Raw genomic sequence first — 21,472 nt, 5'->3', positions numbered from 1 at the left:
GATCTTAAAACTAGAGAAAGATGATTTTCTACCACCTGAATATTTTAATCCCCTCAGCTTTGGTAAATGGAGACTACCATGTTGCCCTTTACTTCTGCTCTCTGCCTTGCAAGGGTCCACATGTTCCAATTTAGTGCTGGAAACCGATCAGAATAACTGCTGGAAGTTCTATTTTCAGAACAGTGGAGGGATGGCCACTTTTGTCTCTCTGTCCCAGGAGCCGTCAGTGCTAACTGAAATCGGTCTTGCACCTAGCAGAGGCGAATTAAGTCTGCATAAAACCTCCTGCATCCCTTCTTGACAGTTGCAAACTGCAGGATTTTCCATTCTGCCCAGCTTAGACTTCCCCCTCCCCTGCCCTGTTTTGCTTGACATCCAAACAGAAGGAGAGTTCTGGAGAGCAAAAAAGCTTGCTCCCAACTTTATGCTCTTTTGTTTGGCCCTGTTTTTGGAATCCCCATCCCGCCCCTCCCCCCATGAATCGATATGACAACCTACCATTTTTGTGTGTTTTAAAGTAAAATGTGTTTGTGTTCTTAGTTTGTGTGGATCTGTCTTGGTGCTTGTGCCACTGCCTTGACCTTTCTGCTTGCCAAAGAAGAGCTCCTTTTGGGGTGGGGTTGCTATTAGAGAAGGACCCCGAGCAGTGAGTCTCGGGTGGCCTCACTGAGACCTACAGGAGGCTCTGTACTGAATGTGTACCATCCTGGTATATCATGTAACCCTCAGGTGTGTGCTGGCCAAGAGGACAGCCTCAGTGAGAAAAGCTTTGATTTGATTTGATTGATTGATTTCTATGGGCCAGTTTTCTGTTGCGGTTTTTCAAGGCCAGTCTCTCACCGAGACAGATAGATCTCGGAGCAGGACGAACACACACACCCCACCCACCCCCGAAAGCCCAAGTTTCCATTTACACGGGGCTGTTTGCTCAGCATTCATTTTTGTCAGTCCTTGAGCAAACAGAGCAAATACCTGGATAATGCACTCATCTGGCTTTGAATACACATATATTGCATACCCTTTTCTTGCTAATCAGCGTGACACATTCCTTTGTTGGCCAAATGGTTCCAAAACAAACACAATCATTTTGCTTAATTAGCAGGGGTTTGTGGGCTGTGCCTGGCAGGCTCCTTGCATCCTGTCCAACAATGCACAATCCCCAAGCTTGCTCTCTTAGCCTTGTGGTAGAATGCTCCCAATTTCCTCTCCTCTCCTTTCCCTTTCCTTTTTTCTTTAAAATGCATCTTTGCTTTTGTATTTTCTTAATTCAGCTATTCCCCTTCTAGGGATTTCCAGAGCGGCAGGCCTTCAGTATATTAGAATGAGGATTATCTTTAGAAATAGTAACATACAAATGAGGCTATTACGTTGGACAGGTCTTCTGATTTTTATAGTCTGTTCCAGTACGATCCTCTTGCACAATCCCCTGCTCACTGAACAAAAGAGGCACCTTTTAAAAGTGATGGTTTTCTTTATTGAGCAGGGGGAGAGCAACTGGCCTTATCCATCCCTGGCACAGCATCCCTCCAGTGGCTGTTGCTGGTGTCTGTCTTGTTTCTTCCTTAGATTATGAGCTCTTCGGGGACAGGGAGCCATTTTATTTGTTTGTTTGTTTGGTTATTTATTTTATATCTATGTGAAGCACTTTGGGAATTTTTGTTGAAAAGTCATCATATTCGTATTTGTACTTTGCTTTTTTAAAAGACACATCTAGGGACTCGGGCTTGCTGGACACAAGGGCCGGCACATTCCACAGTGATACGTGAGTGGTGCATGTGCTGCTGTGGGGCACTAACATATTTTATTTTATTTTATTTTATTTTATTTTATTTTGATTTCTATACCGCCCTTCTAAAAATGGCTCAGGGCGGTTTACACAGAGAAATAACAAATAAGATGGATCCTTGTCCCCAAAGGGCTCACAATCTAAAAAGAAACATGAGATAGACCCCAGCAACAGTCACTGGAGGTACTGTGCTGGGGGTGGATAGGGCCAGTTGCTCTCCCCCTGCTAAATAAAGAGAATCACCATGTTAAAAGGCACCTCTTTGCCAAGTTAGCAGGGGTCTAAATATATGGAGATGCTGCTGCACAAGAGGGCTATTATTCCGGCAGAGCTCAGCCTTGCACGATCCAGCTCACATGGTCCTTGCTTTGGGAATAATGCAAGTAGTGCATGACCTGCGCCTGTGCAAGCCTGAGCTGTATCAGAATAGCTCACTTTGTTGCTGGGTTCTTGGTATTCCCTCTGACCTGTGTAAAATGCAACATCTCCACTAAGAGATCCAAAAGGTGCTTCATGCATCGTCGGAATTCACTGAGCAGTGCTACCCAACATGAGAAGTGGCTCCTTCCCTGTGGGACTCTCTCATAGGCAGAATCGTGCATGTGAGTCAAGTCTCATCCTGCGCCCTCTTCAAAGCAACAAAGGCCTGGCTTGCACATCTCCACAATGCCATTGTGCCTGCGCTCAAAAGGATTTGAGGAGAAGAGTATAAAGGCTCACCAACAATCAGACTGGTTTGTAAATATGTTTCGTAACAGCTGTGTTGGAGGAACACCCTCTCTCCTAACACAGGTGTTTCTCGTGGCCCTCAGATGTTAGAGAAGTGCCCGATGCAGCTCCATGCAGTGGCTCTGGCAAGACAGAGTGGGCAGGGGAAAGGGGAGCCTTTTGATTCCATCTAGGGTTGAAATTCTGTGTGGTTCTGCAGCCACAGTCAGAAAGAATCCACATCACCATGACTCTGTTGTAGTTCTGTTTAGAGTAGACTGCAGTTAAGACTCTTCACCTTGTGAGTGCCTCTCAAATTCACGATTCCTTCTCTCCTTGATTACTGGAGCACTGTAGTCAACTCAGCCCCATAAAACGAACATAAACTGCTTCATTTCCACATTCTTCCTCTCTTTCTTTCCTCCTAACTTACAGTTGTTGTTGTTTTTATTGTGGGCAACTTGGTCATATTTCACCCATTCTCTTTGGTTATGCCTATCCAAGCCAGCTCCCCACGGACATAGCTGGCAGGCAGAACTAGTTCTCACAGTTGTTGCCACAGGTCTCCACCATGGACCCACCCATGACATCTTGTCCCATAGCCTCTACCCTAAACTATCTGTACTGTCAAATGCCTGTTTAGCCTCCAGAAAAGGAGGAATCCAAGCATTCTGAGTCATTTTTGTCCATTGCTGAACTGCTCTTGTAGTGAAGCGCTTCCTCCAGTTTAATTCAGATGTGCTTTCTTGTAATGTAGACCCGTTTAAACTCATTTTAGTCTTTGTATGTACAGTTGTTCTCCATCACTGCCAATATTTTAAAAGTATATCACACAAAAGGCCCCTTGACCTTCCTTTCTCTAGGCTAGACAACACAATCCATTTGTCTTTTCTCTTGTAGATTGCCTGTTATGCTTTTGATATTACTTGAATTTCTCTGTTTACATGCAGGAGTCTTCATGGGAAGCATGGCTTTACCTGCCAAAGTTCATGCTGCGATAAATCATTTTGTCTTTAACTTGCCCCTAATTAAGGCCACAGTCCTACGCTCATTGGAAGTAGGGGGTGGCCCACGGGGCATGGGCCCCCAATGAATTGCTCAGGGCCACAAATCTCATCAGCCTCCTCTATGACCTCTTCCAGAAAGGGAGTGCAGCAGTGGAGGCACCTGCACAGAGCAGGGCCTTTCCCAGATGGCAAGCTTAATCGCGGGATTACTTGACTAATAATTAGTTGCACAGAAGCCACAGCCTGAAGCTGAAAGAATAACAATTCTGGAGGCATCCTTCACATAGGGCTGCTTTGATGCAGTGTCCCTCTGTTCCTTTCGACTTTTCCGTGGACCACTCATACCACTTGCCCCTAGGTCTTTCTCATGTCCTTTCTGGCCAATGGCTTTCTAGAGTAAGCAGGATGCCGCCCACCCCCATGCATGTGTGGTGTGTGCGTCTTAAAAAAATAAAAATAAATCCCCCACACACAATTACGTATTTTTTAGTTTGTAGGGGGTCTTCCACAAGACCACTGACTTGCAATGCCACCGCCCAACAACAACCCTCCCCTGCCCCACAAACACATAAAGTCTCTGTTAAAAATTGCCCTCTTCTCCTAGGTCTTTTGAGTCTGAAATTTCCATTTGTATCAATGGTTCCTTTCCCCTCCACTTGGTGTTCTTCTGCAATATCACCCAGCTGGCAGCCCCTCCCTCCTCACCCCACCTGACCGAAAAGCAGCTGCAGAGGAAGTGGGGAGAGCAAGCCAAGCCAGCCAGGTGGGCAGGGAAGCACAGAGGCGGGCGGGAGGATCCTTTTTTCTTTTTCGTTTATATTATTTTTAAGTATCCCGCCCCCATCAACTTGTGGAAGACTACCGACTCAGCGAAGATGATAGTCTTGCTGGGTGTTCAGCAAGATCACACACCCAGCATAATTTTTTTTTAAATGCCCCCCAAAAATGTCGATGCTCTATTGCTATGGGCCCCTCCATACATCTCAGAAGAAATGTCTGGGTACTTCGAAGTCTCCCCAAAAACCACCATAGATAGTGGAACTTTTTAGTATGGGGATAATTCAGGCGAAGTTCCGTTGCACAGGGGGAAACCAGAATTGTGTATGGAGTGCTCCCTGATGCCTCACAGGGACTATGAGATAAATCACTCCAATGTGCGAACACACACACACCACTTCTGGGGTACTTCGAAGTAAATCTGCTGTCTGGGAATGGCCCAGCGGAGAGAGCTCCTAGCCTCACATGGCTGCCTGCTGCTTCCATCTTCATACATGCTATATTATAATATTAGAGGCTTTAAAAAAAAAAGTAATTATTCTTGGCGAGGGTACAATTTGAGGTTGATTATCAAAAGGAAAGCTGTGGGCTCAGGCGCTGGATCTTTTAAATACCTAACAACACCCCTGGACCTGGCTGGACATTACTTCTAAATAGACATGCATAGGATGAGATTGCTACAAACTACTAAATCTTTTGGCCACCTAATGCACAGCAGGGAAATGACTTGATTATCAAGCCAGAGGTTGCCGGTTCAAATTCCCGCTGGTACGTTTCCCAGACTATGGGAAACACCTATATTGGGCAGCAGCAATATAGGAAGATGCTGAAAGGCATCATCTCATCCTGCATCAGAGGAGGGTAAACCCCTCCTGTAGTCTACCAAAGACAACCACAGGGCTCTGTGGTCGCCAGGAGTCAAAACCGATGCGATGGTACACTTTACCTTTACTAAATCTGTTATTCTGGAATGAGTTTTCAGCCTAACTGCTAGGTGTATCTAAAGAGTTAGTTTGAAAGTGAAAAAACAACAAATGGACCTGATAATTGGGTGAAAAGAAGAACCTGGTTTGTGGAATGTTTGGGGAGCCATTTGGGAGCCCAAAGAATGACTGCTGCTTGGATTTTAAGAGATGACTGTGAAATGTCTAATTCATTCCTGTTCTTTCGAAAGGCACTGGTTTTCCTCACCTCCTTGCATTGAGGAAAAAGCTACATATTGATATTATAGGGGGCTTTTTTGTTCTACTTTGCCAATTGTTTAAATGATGTATTTGCTCTTAATTTAAAAATAATTACTCTTCTCTCTCCCTCCCACCCACCCATGTTTAACACATTTGGGTAGCAACAGCAGGTGTGCTTCACTCTTCCATAATCCTGCAGGCGTCCATTTCAACAGAAATTCCTGATAAGCTTTTACATACTCCAGTTGACTGTGAAGAGTGATCAAAAGAGCGAAAGGGAGAGGCCATGAATGAATGCAAAATGACACTCTCATCAATCACTGGTCTCCAGCAATTCCCAAGGAATTGTAAATCACCAACCCAAAGGGAATTAGCTTGATAAAGTCTGCATTAGTGTCAGATGTGGATGATTTAAAATTTTAAAGACGCGACTGTTTTATTTGGCTGTCATCTAGACTTTCACGTGGGTTGCCTGCCTGTATGTGTCCTAGTCCAATAAAGAATGGATAACAGTAAAGGTCTGCATAACTTGTCCTTCTGACTATGTCTTAAGACTTACATAAAATGCAGACCTTTTGGAGCCATTTCACCAGACCCAACTCCCCCTTCCTCACTTTCCTTTTCTTAGCATCTAGCATGAGGAAGGGTCCTTAAGAACTCGAAAGCTAGCTGCACAAAACTTTGTGTCATTTTGGTTAGTTCTAGTAAACATATTGAGCCACCTAATGGCACAGCGGGAAATGACTTGCCTAGCAAGCACGAGGTTGCCTCTATTCTACCAAAGACAACCACAGGGCTTTGTGGTCACCAGGAGTTGACACCGACTCGACAACACACTTTACCTTTAGTAAAAATATATTACTAGAATGATGCTTAAGTTAAGCTTGTAAAATTCATAGTAGATTTCAGGTAGCATCCAGCATGGCAGGAGGACTTTTGTGGTTGTGGTGCTCCACAAAGTTACACTATTGCTAACAGAATGCATGTTGCACCTGAATGCATATTGCACAAGGAGTTCCCTGTTTGCACATATACTGGTTTGTCCAAAAGGTTGTACAAGAAATTCTGCCAGAGGTTATGCAGGGAGTTCCCTATTTGCATTTATCTGTCTATCTATATACGCTTGTGCAAGAAGTTGTGCAAGAGGTTGCACTAGTACAAGAATTACTTTGAAGCAGAGGTGAATTTCTTCATGCAGTGACTGTGTGTTGCCTCCTTAATTCCATGTGACAGCGTTTATGCTAGCACAAAACTAGTTTGGATGCTTTGTTTTAACATTAAGCAAAGTCTGCATGCAGTCAGGCTGCTTAAATCTAATTGAGGTCATTCACACAGGCAAAGACTGTGTTCTACCCAGGTTTGGGAGCTGTGTGTGCTTCCAATTTTCATATGGAGAAGCAAGGTAAGAGGAAAACCTAGGTAGACATGATTGTGTGGAAGCAAGGTAGGAGGAAAAGCTTCCCAGGTTTTCCTCCTAACTTGCTTCCACACACCCAAAAATTGGGATCACACACAGAAGTGTAGTAAGGTTGGAGTGGGCCCAGATACAAGATTTTAAAATGCCGCCCCCCCCCCCCACTGAAGCGCAGCTCATGAAGTAAAGAAATCTTAAATGAGGCTGAATAGTGGTAACAAAAAGCAGTGTGTGTGTGTGTGTGTGTGTGTGTATAAACCTATGTGCCACAATAGAACATCATCCTAAATTATTTTTGAAAGGTTTTGTAAATTGTGGGCGATGCAAGACTTTTAATGGTACTAGAGAAAGACATGCTGTTCTGGTAGCTCCAGGTCTTAACACCCACATCAATTTCAAAGGATGAATACAACTGAAGGAAGCCCAGGCGGGTGCACAGCTGGGGGAGTCGGTCATGTGACTTGCCTCTGGGGGGGGGCCCAAGGCAGTGGGCTCCCAGACAACTGTCTCCCCTTGCCCTATCGTAGTTACGCCTGTGAGCACACACAGCTTCCAAACCTGGATAGAACACAGTCTTTGATCTTGTGAATGACCTCACGGACTTCACTAACTGTGCATGAGGTTATAGCCTACCTGCTGAGCCACATCTGTAATGTACAGATTTGCAAGGAGGTGTCTCTTCTCCTCTTTCCCATTTGAGACTCAGCTGCATATGAGCATCTTCTGCAGGCCAGTTCCTCAGGGTAGCTGGCTTTTAGAAGTTAGGATGAAGCTGGGTTTGGGTTGGTTTTCGCTCAGAATTGGTTTGCATTTCAAATATTTTTATTCCCTGGACAGTGGGGAGAGAAGCTAAAACCTTCCATGTAAATATCCAAATATGTGATTTTGTACTCACAGGTGTGACAGCTGTGGTGCTGTTTTCCATGCAGAATGCAAAGTGAAGTCTGTACCATGTCCCAGATGTGTGCGGAGGGAGCTCCAAATGAAGCAGAAATCTTTCTGGAGAAGACTCAACATGGATGAGAGCTTGGAAGAGGCTTGCAACATGTTTGAACTGTCCTATCAGAACACATGACTCGAAGGAATATGCTGGCAACCTGCAGGGATCCCTTTGCTACTGTAGAATGATTGCTTATGAGGCATCTTTGCGCTGCCAGGCAGAATCCTTTACTGCAAAACGATTGGTTGATATTCGCCTTTTGGTTACTGAATATCCAGGACCAAAAGAAGTCTGGAGGCTAAATTGCATTGATGAAGTCTAGGTGAACCAGCTGGTTTGAAACCAAACGTAGTTTACTTGAAATATTTCCTATCTCTTTGCATTTATTGTTAGAAACATCTTATTTATGTGCATTTATTATAATGCTTCCAAGTGAAATATTTTGCAGAAATAGCAAAGGTAGCAATGCTATTTAAAACCCATAGCGTACTTTGGACAGGGTGCCTATGGATTGGTAGTACTGAGCTTAGAAAGATGTTTTAGTGAAGAATAGTTTCTTCCCCCATCTCCCAAAAGTCAATTTACTTGTAAGATCCACATCTAGAAGCATACGTAAATGTGTAGCAGTTCTTGCACTCTATATAAGCAATGTGCTAAATGCTGTTTAAGTTTGGCATTACTGTTACTGCCTATAGGATAAGCTGCTCTCTGTTTAGAGCTGTCACACCTTTACACCTGCACAACATTCTAATTTTCTGAGTGAATAATTTAAATCCCTATTATTTTCTCACATATAACACTTTAAAATACACAGATTGATCTCTCACAATGTTAAATTGTGATGTGCAATACTTTGCGATTGCTTACTGGTTCAATACTTCCTTTTTCTTAAATCTCGGAGATGTTTTTGTGCACTATAATGAAGTGGTGAGCTCCATCCTTTTGAGGATTTCACTGAGCTGGGGTCTGGGTTTCTGCTGCTCTGTCCTTTTGGTTTCTACGTGATAGAAACACATGCTGAGACTAGAAAAGCCTCCTGAGCAACTGATGGGAGTCACATGCTCCAAAGCAGAAGGAAGATCCACACCCTGCCTACTTAATCGTATGTGGGATTTCTTTTCTGATTCTGGACCAGATACCACACACACAGCACCCAGAACCCAGTGAGCAGAGATTGAATCCTCATCTGCTGACAAGGTCCAGATGAATTGCACTGCAGAGTATGAATGGAGATATGCCTTCCCATATTGTCATGTGCATGCAGATGAGAATGTGCATCCTTGTCCCCTAACTGCTCATGGGTCTTTACCTGCATGCAGCTAGTAATGCATAACACTTTCTCCCTTCTCTATTTATCCTTCTCTGAATTGTGGCCCTTGTCCTCTCCTATGCATATAGTATTTAAGGAAGCATTAATGGAAGTGAGCTATGCTTACTTGCTTCAGTCCAGAGCAAGCTTGTGCATTTAGATCCATACATGGATCTCTTGGGCATGCAGGCTTCCCCAGTCATATCAGTGAAGGATTCTAGTCCTCATGCATATTGGCTCTCTCCACTGAAACAGGGAAGTTGTGGGAAGCAGAGCAGTCCTCATGCCTTTCAGGAATTGTGGGCTCAAGGCCACTTTCTTAACACTAAGAAACATAGCAGATTTAATTTACTGGAACCTATACATGTTCCCAGTGAAACTTCTTGAAATGTCTCCTTGTTTAAAAAATCTCTAGGACTTTTTATTTCCCAGTATCTATTTTTTTCAGGAATTTCTCACAGGCAAATATATGGATGCAAATGTGTAACCACATTTGCAGGAAGCAAGTACACCGTGAAGTAAAAACACACATTTGCACGAATCCTATCCATTAAGCCAAGTATGCTTGCAGTCTTCCCCTCTAAGCATGTTCGTTTGACCCCATCAACTTAGAGTATGACCATATTTAAAATATATTTAAAAGGAAGGACCCTGACATCAAACCTTAATGTGCCTTTAAAACATGAAAAGATATTAAACTCATCTAACTTGAAAATTGAATTTTATCAAGCAGAGTTGGGCAGGTTGGTGCACAACAAATACAGATGATGGGGAAGTAGTTAAATGTGCTCATTCTGAAATGTTGTCTTCTGTATTTAAAGCTTTACAGGAATGAATGGCAGGAATGACGAGCGTTCACATTTCATATTTTTAGATGGGCTGGCTTTTACAAGTTACTCTTGTGTCTGCATATGTGCACATGTATTAACATGTCCTCTGTTTTACTGGCTCCATGACAAGAACCTGTGAACTTTAGACCCAACCGTACCTGAAGTATGGCAGTTCAGAAGAATCCATTTTCTACTGCGTTATTCACTTATGTAGGAGCTTTGCAAACACATTGACAAGGCTGTGATACATGAGAACTGCCCCCTGTTTAGAATAAGCAACTTGACAAATGAACGTAACTTGTGCTAATGGCGCGGGGGTGGGGGCAGTGTCTGAAAACAATATGCTGCTGTTAGATCAGTTATAGGAAAAGGAAGTAGCAACTATTTGTATAAGTAATAGCACATTCTACAATAATTTTTTGGCTGTGACAGAGTCAACAGTTCTGAACTATTTGAATTCAACATGTTCATTGTGATACAGCTGCTAGTACATTTTAACAATACAGTTTCTGCTGTTTTCAGTTCATGAGAATTCAAGAATATTGCTTCTCCTCTGGTTACATTTCGCTCTGGTGCATAAACCCATGCAAAGACTACCCGAAGTGAACAAATAAGTATTGCATTTCACGGGTGTGTGCTATTTTATGATTATAACTATGAAGCATTAGATATTGGTCTTATTGGCAGAACTTATGCTAGACGTCTCCTGTCCACATGACAAAGAGCGGAATGTTGTCTGTTCACTAGTATTTGTATCACAATATAATATGGTAATAATTTACCCTTTGAAGCTCATTGCAGTAGCCACCACCGCACAACTATTGCAATAGACAAATAGAACATTTGTAAAAATATTTTGGGCCCATCTGTTTGCCCATCTCTGTGATTAAGAGCAGCAGTTGCAGGGGAGTGGCATTTTAAGTCCGGGAACTGGCACAGGGGCAAATGGTTAGACGCCACCCCGTCTGTAGCCCCGGCCTCAATTGGGGGAGCCCTGTGGCTGCTTTTGGAGGAAGCAAAAATCCGATTTCTAGTCACAGGAGTTGGGCTCTGAATCTGTGCAGAAGGGGGGGAAACAAACCAGAACTTGTTGGGTGAAAGGGCTGAGCCTATATTGACGTTCCCAACTACAAGGGAGAAGAGTTACGGCAGTGTTACTAGTTTTATGGGCAGGTCTGCTGTAGGAGAGGTCTCTGCCCCTGCCCATCTATTAAGCAAGCATCTTTTTCAGGCATCACACAAATCTGTTTATCACATACCCAAACCACTGTTTCCCAGTGAAGCACATAAGCTCTACAGCAAATGCCAACCTCTCTTAAGTTACAGGGCCTGCTAATTACAGGCATCACATGTTGGGACTGAGGTTGGGCAAGATTTCTGTCATCTTGACATTTATCCTTTGCCTTAAAAAATAAAAATAAATAAAATCACCATTACTTCCTGACAGGCTGACAGCCAGACTAAACTACTCCTATTTAAATTAAATCGTCCTCTAGAGTAACTTCTGAGTAGTCCTATTGAGTAATGTAGTCTGAATGGCAACCATAGTGCTTTGCTTTTTTATTCCACATGTTCAGTACCAGCAAGATCTTACTCCACCATCACATGAAGCTGTGTTTGTCCTGCCTCAGCTGAACTGGTATTTTATGCCTGGCAAATAGGAAGAAACCATTCAGTGATGTCCTCTTTGCCAGGGGAAACTACTTAGACCCCTCCCCCACCTGCTTTTTGGTTGCTTCTCATTATCTCACCTCTCTACCCACCACAACAGGTACTGCTTGGGATGGAAGATGTCCCGGTGCAGCACAATAGATGGGATGTCACCTTGTGCCTGCAAATTGCAATTATGGGATCCTAGTACAACAACTAGATCCCTTGGATTAGTCTAATCAGTACCATACTTTCCATCTCAGTTTAGTATACTTGAGATTACTTCTAACCTAATCTATTGTGAGGAAAATGTATGAAGCCATTTCTCCTTTCAAAGGGTAATGATTACCTTGACAGGATGTTTAAACAACAACTTTGTATAGTGCTTTTTTGGTACAGTTTCCAAAAAGCAGTTTCAGCTTTTTGACTGTGATGTTGCCTATGTGGATCAGATTGTGTTTTAATACCAGTAGCAACATTCTCTTGTTGGCCAGGATCAACACTTCTTGCTTCTGTGAATTAAGGAAAACAAACCAGAACTATCACGAAAAATAAGGAGTCCCTAATGTAGTGATCTTCACTATTTTTCAAGTGGAGGCCATTTGGGCACAACACTGTCAATGTGAAAGCCATCTCCCACTGTGCTGACCTCCACACAACACTGCACTGTCCTCAGTGTTGAAAGGGACCCTTTACCAGAGAGGGAGCCCTCTCAGAAGATCTCTAGGAGGAAAGCACTGGGAGAGGCTACATTTCCCATCATTCTGTGCAGGCCTTCAAGATGGTGCAGAGACTCAAGAGGCTGTTTCCCTTAAAGGAGCGCCCACCACCACCACCACCAGAGCTTGGCAAAGCATAGCACTGCACAGTGAGAACAGTCGTCTCTGCATGGTGCACTCCAGGGGGACTGTACAGAATATTTTGCTTTGGCTGAAGCTTCACGCAGGCCCAATAAACAATTAGCCAGGGGGCCACACGTGGGTTTGGTGGGGCTGCCACTGGCCCTCAGGCTTTACAAATTGACACTGCCCTAAGGAGCCTGCTTTGCCAGTGTTCTTTAGGTTCTGCTGCCGCCATTTCTTGTCTAGTAGAAGTTGTGATACCAGGAATTCGGGGTTGGGATAACTTCAGGATTATTTGAGATACTACATTTTCTGGTGGAAGGTTCTAATCATAGTGAGTTCTGTGTACAACAGAACATCAAATTGCTACAACAACATCAAATTGAAAGAAACTGGAAACTGGGGGTGTTCTTTTAATATATCTGTCATTATATATACTCATTTATACCAAAGTTGTTTGTTTTTTTAAAGGCAGAAGATTTGTTTAAAATGGAGTGAGGATGTTTGTTTTGCTTTGTCCTTTGGGTATAACAAAGTATCAGTCTTTTTGAAAGAATTCTTATAGTTTTCAGTTGATTTGTGGATTCTGCTTGAGTAATTTGGAATTGTTAATAATTTTAATTCCAGATTACTCAACCAGAATCAACTGCAAACTATAAGAATTATTTGCCAAAAGGTCATCTTTCTCATTTTAGCTTATTTAGTTAATTTAATTGGTGTGATGATTTATTATTATGTTATTTGTATAGCTAGTAGCTATAGTAACTATTAGCTACCAGCAGCATTCCCCACCCACCACTCCCATATCTCTTCACAACTGTTTTCTTCATAGGAGTTTCTTCTATGTCAATTCAGAGCTTCCATTATGCATTTTCCAAAAGGGATTCCTATAGCATGGAGCCCCGGTAACATCTTGCACTTGTGGTAAGCCCGTAGACCAGCAAAGGATTCCATGCACTTTTGCAGGAGAACCATATGACAAAAAATACCTGGTTGACTTCCAGAACTTCCCTGACCACACAGTGCTGAGTTTCACATTAAGGACCGGTTTCTACATTCAGGAGAATCAAGAGATAAAGCTTTGCCTGGGACTAAACAATTTCAGACTGTAATTCAGGGAAGCTCACATTGAATGCTCTTCACTCTTTTTTCATTATCATTTAATCAACACCCTTTGCACTGGAAAATAGCAGATTTGAGAGAAAGTTTTGATCCAGTCTACTCCTCTTCCTGATGTGATGTCCCCTATGTGGGATATTGAAAACATGCAGCCAGAAGTGGCACAATTTGAGAAAAACAGCTATCACTTGATTCTGCTGAATGTAGAAACTTGCCTGTTACAGCCCATGTAGAATCCATAAAACCTAGTAAAACCTTCATAATTTGCTTTCTGATTTTCTCCTGTAGTAGCAGTGCCTTAATGCAGTTGTACACTGATGTCATTCTTCCTTTTTCTGTGTCTCTTGAATAAGGCTGCAATCCTATACATACTTACCTGGGATTGAGCTTCACTGAACTCAGTGGGACTGATTCTGAATAGACATACATAGCATCATGCTGCACATGGACTATTTGGTCAACTTTGTCTATCTATAGGGGGCAAGGAATTTCCCGAGAGAGTGAATCCTGCTCCCAGTTCATCATGTCGTTCGCCGATCTGATAGGCTCAGTCAGTATACAGCATACATGCAGTATTCATCATGTTGCATGTAAAGCATCATAGTTGAGTGTTATTTGGTGCCTTAACTCTTAGTTTTTTAAAGGCAAAAACTCAAGGTTCTTGGCAAATACTTTGCCCCTTCTCAAACATTTTTCAGTTGGACCTCTATACAGCTTGTTTGTTTTTCTGCATATAGTTTGTTAAGAACGGAGGAAGGAGGCTGCAGCTGTTTCCATAGCTGGGAGCCATTTTCTCAGAGCACAGTAGAAATGCATACACATAGAATTCTAAACTCAGGAGAATTGTGGAACTGGACTCATTAGGTCAAGTTAAACTGAAATCTGGAGAAATCTTGAAGTAGTTCTCTTTTGCTGATTGCATGAAAGTGATATTTAACAGCATGGGTGACCTGGTCATGCATAAACTCACCAAGCACTGGGGAAGGTGGGCAGAAACAGAGAAGTATGTGCCTACTTCAATAGCACATTCTCTAAAAGTGTAATGGTACAGAAAATATAAGCATGGCCTCTGCATAAGAGCCAACATGGTGTAGTGGTTAGAGAGCTGGACTAGGACCGGGGAGACCTGAGTTCAAATCCCCATTCACCCATGAGACCTGCTGGGTGACTCTAGGCCAGTCACTTCTCTCTCAGCCTAACCTACTTCACAGGGTTGTTGTGAGGAGAAACTTAAGTATATAGTACACCGCTTTGGGCTCCTTGAAGGAAGAGTGGGATATAAAATGTAATAAATAAATAAAATAAGGCTGACATAGACGTTCATAAAACTTTTCATGTTTTGGAAGGGACCATATCAGGGCAGAATGACTACAACTAAGTGGGAGAGTACATGTTTTGCATGCAGAGACAGGGTGCTCAGCTTCAATTCAGTTAAGAGTGATTTGTGTAGGAAATTTGGAGAGACTTGGATCCACTGCCAGTTGGAACAGGACAGTCGTGGTTTAGATGGTCTGCTGGTCTGCTTAAGTATACAGCCTCTTCGAGCAAAACATGCAATAGGCTTGCATTCCTGTTTCCAGTAAATATGAACTGATCCTTAACTAACAGTAGAGTTGTGTTTAGAATTGGTGGAACTCTTGAAGGTCACACTATATTCATTGACTGGTTTCCTGAAGAACTAGCCCAGTGGAGATGCTTATCAGTTACGTGTCAGAAAATGCAGATTGATAGGGAACAAAAGCTGCTAGGGAAGTCTCAGTCACCAGCCCTTGCTTTTTGTTCCCCCATTTTTAAACATCAGTGGCAGAAACCTTGTTTAAGAATGTCTTAGAGCCAGCTCACACACTCACCAACACTGAAATGGCATCTATACATTCATTGGAGCATATGGGGAGGGTCCATTGCTCAGGGGTAGAGCATCTGCTTTGCACATAGAAGGTCCCCGGCTTAATCCCTAGTATCTCCATGCAGGGCTGGGAAAGATCTGACTTTAATTCTCGAGAGCTGCTTCCAGTCAGTGTAGACAATACAGGCCTAGGTGAACCAATTGGGCATTCTTATGGGCCCATAATAGGCCTGATTCTAAACCATTCCATAGAATTATTACAATTTTGAGCATGTGGAACTAGCCCTTAAAACATCACTGCATTGCCAGAAGTCAACATATAAAAACACATTGCTTGCTGTAAAATAGGATCAAATTCCTACTAGGAATGCATTTTTAGTGTTCGTCTGCCAGCTCCACACATGTCTTAATACGTCCCACAAAATCATGACTGACTCTGGCACAACATGGGATCCTGGCGGTAGGGGAAAAAAGAATTTAAAATGAAGTGGTGACTCTTCAGAAAAGATGTGCATTAAATCATCATGATATCTTATATCCATATGTACTGTGAAGTATCCAAAGATGTGAGTTTAAAACCAGCCCTCCAAAAGCAGTGTGATTAAATCGGATTATGGATATGGACCATTTCTGCATGAATTTAAATGTAGCTTAAATGAATGTTACCCAACTACTTTTAAAAAATGTAAGTCATTTGAATTGCACTAAATTCAAAGGGTTGTATCCTAGGTGAATGAAAGGCACTTCTATTCAGTCAAGGGTGGGGGAGCCATTTTCACGGACTGTCCCTTCCTTCTGCATCCTCCTGTGCCTCTGAAATTTGGCTCCTGAATGTTGGGGAGTCTCTGAAGCAGGAGGACATGGAGCCAGCATGGTGTAGTGGTTAGAGTGCTGGACTAGGACCAGGGAGACCCGAGTTCAGATCCCCATTCAGCCATGATACTAGCTGGGTGACTCTGGGCCAGTCACTTCTCTCTCAGCCTAACCTACTTCACAGGGTTGTTGTGAAGAGAAACTTAAGTATGTAGTACACCGCTCTGGGCTCCTTGGAGGAAGAGCAGGATATAAAATGTAAAAATAATATTAATAATAATACAAATAATAATGGGGCATTGGGGGCTGCAGCAGAAAGGGAAGATCAGTGAAAATCACTGTCCTTTTGCATTGATGGAAGTTTAGAATATAACAAAACATGTTTTAAAAGGTGCAGTTACTAGCAATTTCTATGATTGTCACAAGCCACAAAACAAACAGCTACCTATAGCATGAATAAACAGCATTGAGTTGGCCCCATTACCAACTTTGTAATGGTAACCTGTTGCTTTTTAAAAGAAAGCGGTTGATGGCCTCCTTTTTATGTCCTACTAGTTGCTGTTTGCCCCCCCACCCCCCGGAAGTCTTTGAGATCATTCAGTTTTTGCCAGTATTGTTTCTGTAACTGTTAATCCATCTGTAAGTAGCTCAGCAGCATCTGCACTGTTAAATAACACCGTAGAATAACACCGTAGCACAACTACCTGTAAGTTGCCTCTTGGTGAAGGAGTTTTGTTGAATGTTTTAGAAGGCAATCCTATGCATGCTTACTTGTGAGTAAGACCCATGACGTCCAATATGGCTTATTCCCCAATAAGTGTGCAAAGGGTTGCAAACTTTAGTTCTCCTCTGAGTATTTTTCTGTGTAAAGTCTATTTCCAAATATATTCACTATCAGTTAATAGAATTGGCTCTCTGTATCCCACATCTCCAGCATATTTCTACATTATTTTTATTTTTATGTACCTCTGGCAACCCATTTGTGGACAAAGATTTATGCCAAAGGAGATATTTCACTGCTGAATGTACCTTCAATACTCCCTTAAAGCAGCCAAAGTATGAGGGTTATTACCTAACTCACCCCACCATTTTTGGCTCTTATAACTCGATATAAAGAAGTGTGAGGAAATTTAGTATTAAAACGAGTAGCATTGAGCAAGGGCCAATTCAGACAGGCAGTTTCCCCTCTAAACAAGCCAGTGCAGGCTCTCCTCAGGCATCCATTTGCCTACACCGCATAAGATGCAGCTACAGGCAGTAGTCACTTTTTAACCACTGTGGAAGCACTTCTCACAGTAACAGTTATGGGAATTGTCAAAAACTTGGTTTGCACAAATGTAGATTAAGGCATACATGTAGAAGGAATGAGTGGAAACATTAAAGTACTCTCCTTAAACAATTTTTGGAAATTCAAGTCACATTAATCCATTCTACATTGTCAAAGGCTTGCATTCTGTTTTAGAAGAATAACCCTGCTTTTATTTTGGAGGAGTTGCGGTAAGAGAGTATATTTCCAGATGATTTGCTACCATTAACCCTCTTTGATCCTGATAATAAGTACATGTGTGAATTATCTAGTTAAACTAATTAGCTAGTCAATTCCAGCTAATTACTTTGATTGATGAACCAGCAATCATTTATTCTCTAAATAGTCAATAAAACCAGAGGACAAACAAATGAAATGAATTTATCAAATTAATTTCATAAGCCTTTTAGATTTCTAAATTCTCATTTCCCTAACCTGTTAGATCATCTTCCCCTAGGGATTTTATTGGTTACTAGTGAAATAAGCCACTCTGAAATCTCTAAAGGGTTGTGTATTATTAAACAATGTAGTTCCAAAGCTTGGTACTAGACAAAGTCACACAGAAATGTGAAGGACAGATAATTGTTAATGGAAATGGAATGAGCTGCATTAGTCCTCCCCACCCCCACCCCGTGTATATGTGTGAAACAGGATGCTGGACTAGATGGGCCTTGGGCCTGATCCAGCAGGGCTGTTCTTATGTTCTTATATGCATTTTAAGGAAGTTTTGTGTGTGCCTTTCTCTTTTTTGCTTAAGTCCAAACCCCGCCTGTGACCTTTACTTATAATCAGCAAATGTATCTGCAAATTTGAAGAAAAAAGACTTTTTTTTCCTCCCAAGTTTTGTGAGGGAAATATACTAGCATTGTTTACTAGCTGCTAAACTAAACTTGACAATTGCTTCTTTATTTGGGGGAGATTTGTTTGTTTGTTTTTACTTTGTCAAAGGTGTTTTTAAATGCGTTTCTTTTTAAAAATAACCAAAACCCTGCAATGGAGCCAATATCTTTTAATTTAATAATATTTTTATTGTTGTTTTAAACTGTGCTTTTAAATTATTTGCTACTGGATCAATATGCTTAATTTCTTATTGTTGGGCATACATGTCGTGTTATTGGTTCCAATCCACACAATTGAATTAGGTTATATATTAGCAATGTATCTGGGTATGGAGCTCTTTGTTATCCATGACACACAGCGAAGGGCCAACAGTCCCTACTGTATAGTCTCAATAAACAATAAAATATACACTTGACATCTCCAGAATTGTCTTGATTGAAACACTGCAGTAGGACCGGCTCCAGGTCTGAGGGAGCCTTCTGAAAAGGGCCACCTGTGGGCCCTCTCTTACCTTGGTAGGGTTGGGGGCGGGGGAGCTTGATCGATTTTCTCTTGCTGCCATACAATAACAGAAGTAAGCCTCCTCCAGAGTGCCCCCCTATCAATTCTCTCCCAGTCACAAGAGTGTGGAGGGTGGCACTCTTGTCTATTACTGCCTCCTCTCCTCCAGGGACCCTCCCTATCCCTTAAAGCCCCTCCCCAAAGGGACTTTCTCCTAGAGGCTTCTGCAGTGATTTTAGTGATATGCAGTGAAGGATGCTGTAGTGATAGTCAGGCTTGAGGAAGAACTAGGCGTTAGTCAGAATAGCTGCTTGGAACCTGGGCCTCTCCAATAAGGAAGAAAGCCAGGGAGAATCAAATTCCTGTGGCTCAATCCAGAGTGAGGGGCAGGGTTTACTGCACAACAGCCTACAGAGAGGTTGGGGTATTAGCGTTCAGTTCTTTCCTGGAGGCCTCTGAAGGAGATCTGATCAGTAACTACTGTAGGACAAAGGGAGTCTAACAGCCTTAGGCTGGGAATCAACTGGGAGTTCCTTACCTGAACGTAAGTAGGAAGGATAAGGACCACTTTCGCTAGATGCATCAGGGAATTTATTTTTGTTTAAGTGCTTGGATCTGACTGCATGATCCTTGTAGTTCCTGGAGAAGGGTTTGAATTGAACTGAAGCAGCAATTATGATGCCTCTGTAGTTTTCCTTAGCATCCAATTAGTAAATCCTTCTTGTTGTTAAAGAGTGTCACTCCTTTTGGGGTCCTGCCCTAGTCACATGTTCCTGGAGGCCTAAGACTGCTCAAGCCGTTCTTGTAGGAATTTACTTTACCCTCCCAGAATACTCCCTGGGAAGGGTGAATCTGCTCCTATTAAAAACATGGCTGATGTCAGCCTACCCGGCATTCCTCACAGCTAGAGGAGGGGTTTCGTATCCCCCCATCTTTAATCATTGGGTATGTTGGGTATGTATGGCAGGTTTTGTATCCTCCCACCTTTAATCATTACATAAACCTTTTAGTGGATAAGGAAGCAGGAGATGTTGTTGAAAACATCCTTGAGTCTATGATTTGGCTATTTTAAAATGTGATAAGGAGTAACGCTCTTGGCCCCGAGGATTGTGCTGTTATCACTGCACAAAGGTAGGCTCTGGCCTGTGAATGCGCACTTGAGGAATTGTCAGTTGGCTTCATGACATCCTTGGGCAACTGCCTAAGGGGGCTGACCCCTCTGCAGTATGCAGGGTGTCATATAAGTAGGACACACATCCAGAGCTAAGCACTTTGAAGCCCCATTGATGTTCATGTGGGAGATAGAAGTATGTGTTAACCTTTCCTGTTAAAATCAATAGAATTTCAAAGTGCTCAACTGGCTGGATTGACCCCAGAGTAATTGGTTCAAGCATGTGTCTATCTCACCGTAATGCAATTTAGCCTGCCAATTGAAGGCCTCTCTATATTTTCCTCTGAGAAATGGAAAATTGTCCAATGGCCCCCAGCACAGAAGAGTTTAAACTAGGAACTTGCAGCATATGTAGAAGAGCAGTTCAAACAACTCACTCACACACATTCTCTCTCTCTCTCTCTTACAGAAAGGTGCCCCAGCATATTGGAAGGGGTGAAGGACACATGCACATCCTTATCACATGTGCTAGGGGCCAGCAGATTTAAAATAATCCAAATAGGCCCCATGTATACCCAGTTCCAGTTTTATCTTGGTAGTGGTTTTATCTTGGAGTTTTATCCAGTTTTTATCTTGGAGATTAAAGATGTGAATGAATCAGATTTTGTGATTCGAATCAACGTCGAATTGAATCGTGAAATCCTTGAATTGATTCACCAAAAACAGCCAGCTTGGCCTGCTGTCTTTGGCCTGCTGTCTCCTCAAATCAACACTGAATCACTCAAATCAATTCCAGTTATTCGAGCACCATTTTGAGGCCCGCTTTTTGGGGGGAAAGCTGGTCTACCAATTAGGGCCAGTGGGTAGACTATCCCTACACTCTGGACTTAGCGTGTCTGTCCACCTCAGAGGACTGGTCTACTGGGTAGAACAGTCCGAGGCAGTCAGATGTGCCAAGTCTGGAGTGGAGGGTCTACCCACTGATCCCAACTGGAAGACCAGCTCTCCCCAGAAAAAAGGGGCTCAAAATGGCATTGTTTTTATGGGGAGAACTGGTCTACCCTAATGGGGTGGTGTTTGGTGATGTTATTCACTCCAATTCAAAATGTTGGCCGCATGAACATCTGAGGTGCAGGCGGGCTAATTTATGGACTGCCTAACCTATTTGAACCAAATTGGGTACAGTTGCAGTGAGTGACACACATGGCTACCTCAATGGCATGGCTTGTGATGATGTCATCCATGCCAATTTAAGATGGCAAATGCATAGACCAGCGTAGATTCAATGGGTAGACCAGCTCTCCCCAGATAAAAAGTGCTATTTTGAGGCCTGTTTTTTCAGCTTTCCCTGGAAACACAGGCTTCAAAATGGTGCTTGAATCACTCGATTTGATTCTAGTTGAATCAGCAACAATTCTATTCAAACTCGAATCAGGTCCTTTATTTTAAGGGTGATTTGATTTGAGGATGAATCACTCGAATTGCCCCA

General features: G+C 42.6%; 1 protein-coding gene across 3 annotated transcripts in view; it reads left to right on the top strand.

Annotated features, from left to right (window-relative positions):
- Nucleotides 1-21,472, top strand: part of PLEKHM3 (pleckstrin homology domain containing M3) — a 129,565-nt gene that overhangs the window by 101,619 nt on the left and 6,474 nt on the right. The window contains exon 8 of one of the 3 annotated variants that reach the window (XM_053282783.1): nucleotides 7,774-18,786. The exons of 1 other annotated variant lie outside the window; for it this stretch is intronic. In XM_053282783.1, coding sequence (XP_053138758.1) covers nucleotides 7,774-7,951 — 178 coding nt within the window. In that variant the 3' untranslated portion in view covers nucleotides 7,952-18,786. Of the gene's footprint in view, nucleotides 1-7,773; nucleotides 18,787-21,472 lie in introns of those variants that run through there. One more of the 3 variants, XM_053282786.1, reaches the window with a different exon arrangement.

The sequence above is a fragment of the Hemicordylus capensis genome, chromosome 1 (assembly GCF_027244095.1).
Source record: "Hemicordylus capensis ecotype Gifberg chromosome 1, rHemCap1.1.pri, whole genome shotgun sequence".
Lineage (NCBI taxonomy): Eukaryota > Metazoa > Chordata > Lepidosauria > Squamata > Cordylidae > Hemicordylus > Hemicordylus capensis.
Note: the sequence above shows the minus strand (reverse complement) of the source record. Positions and strands in the feature narration are given on the sequence as shown.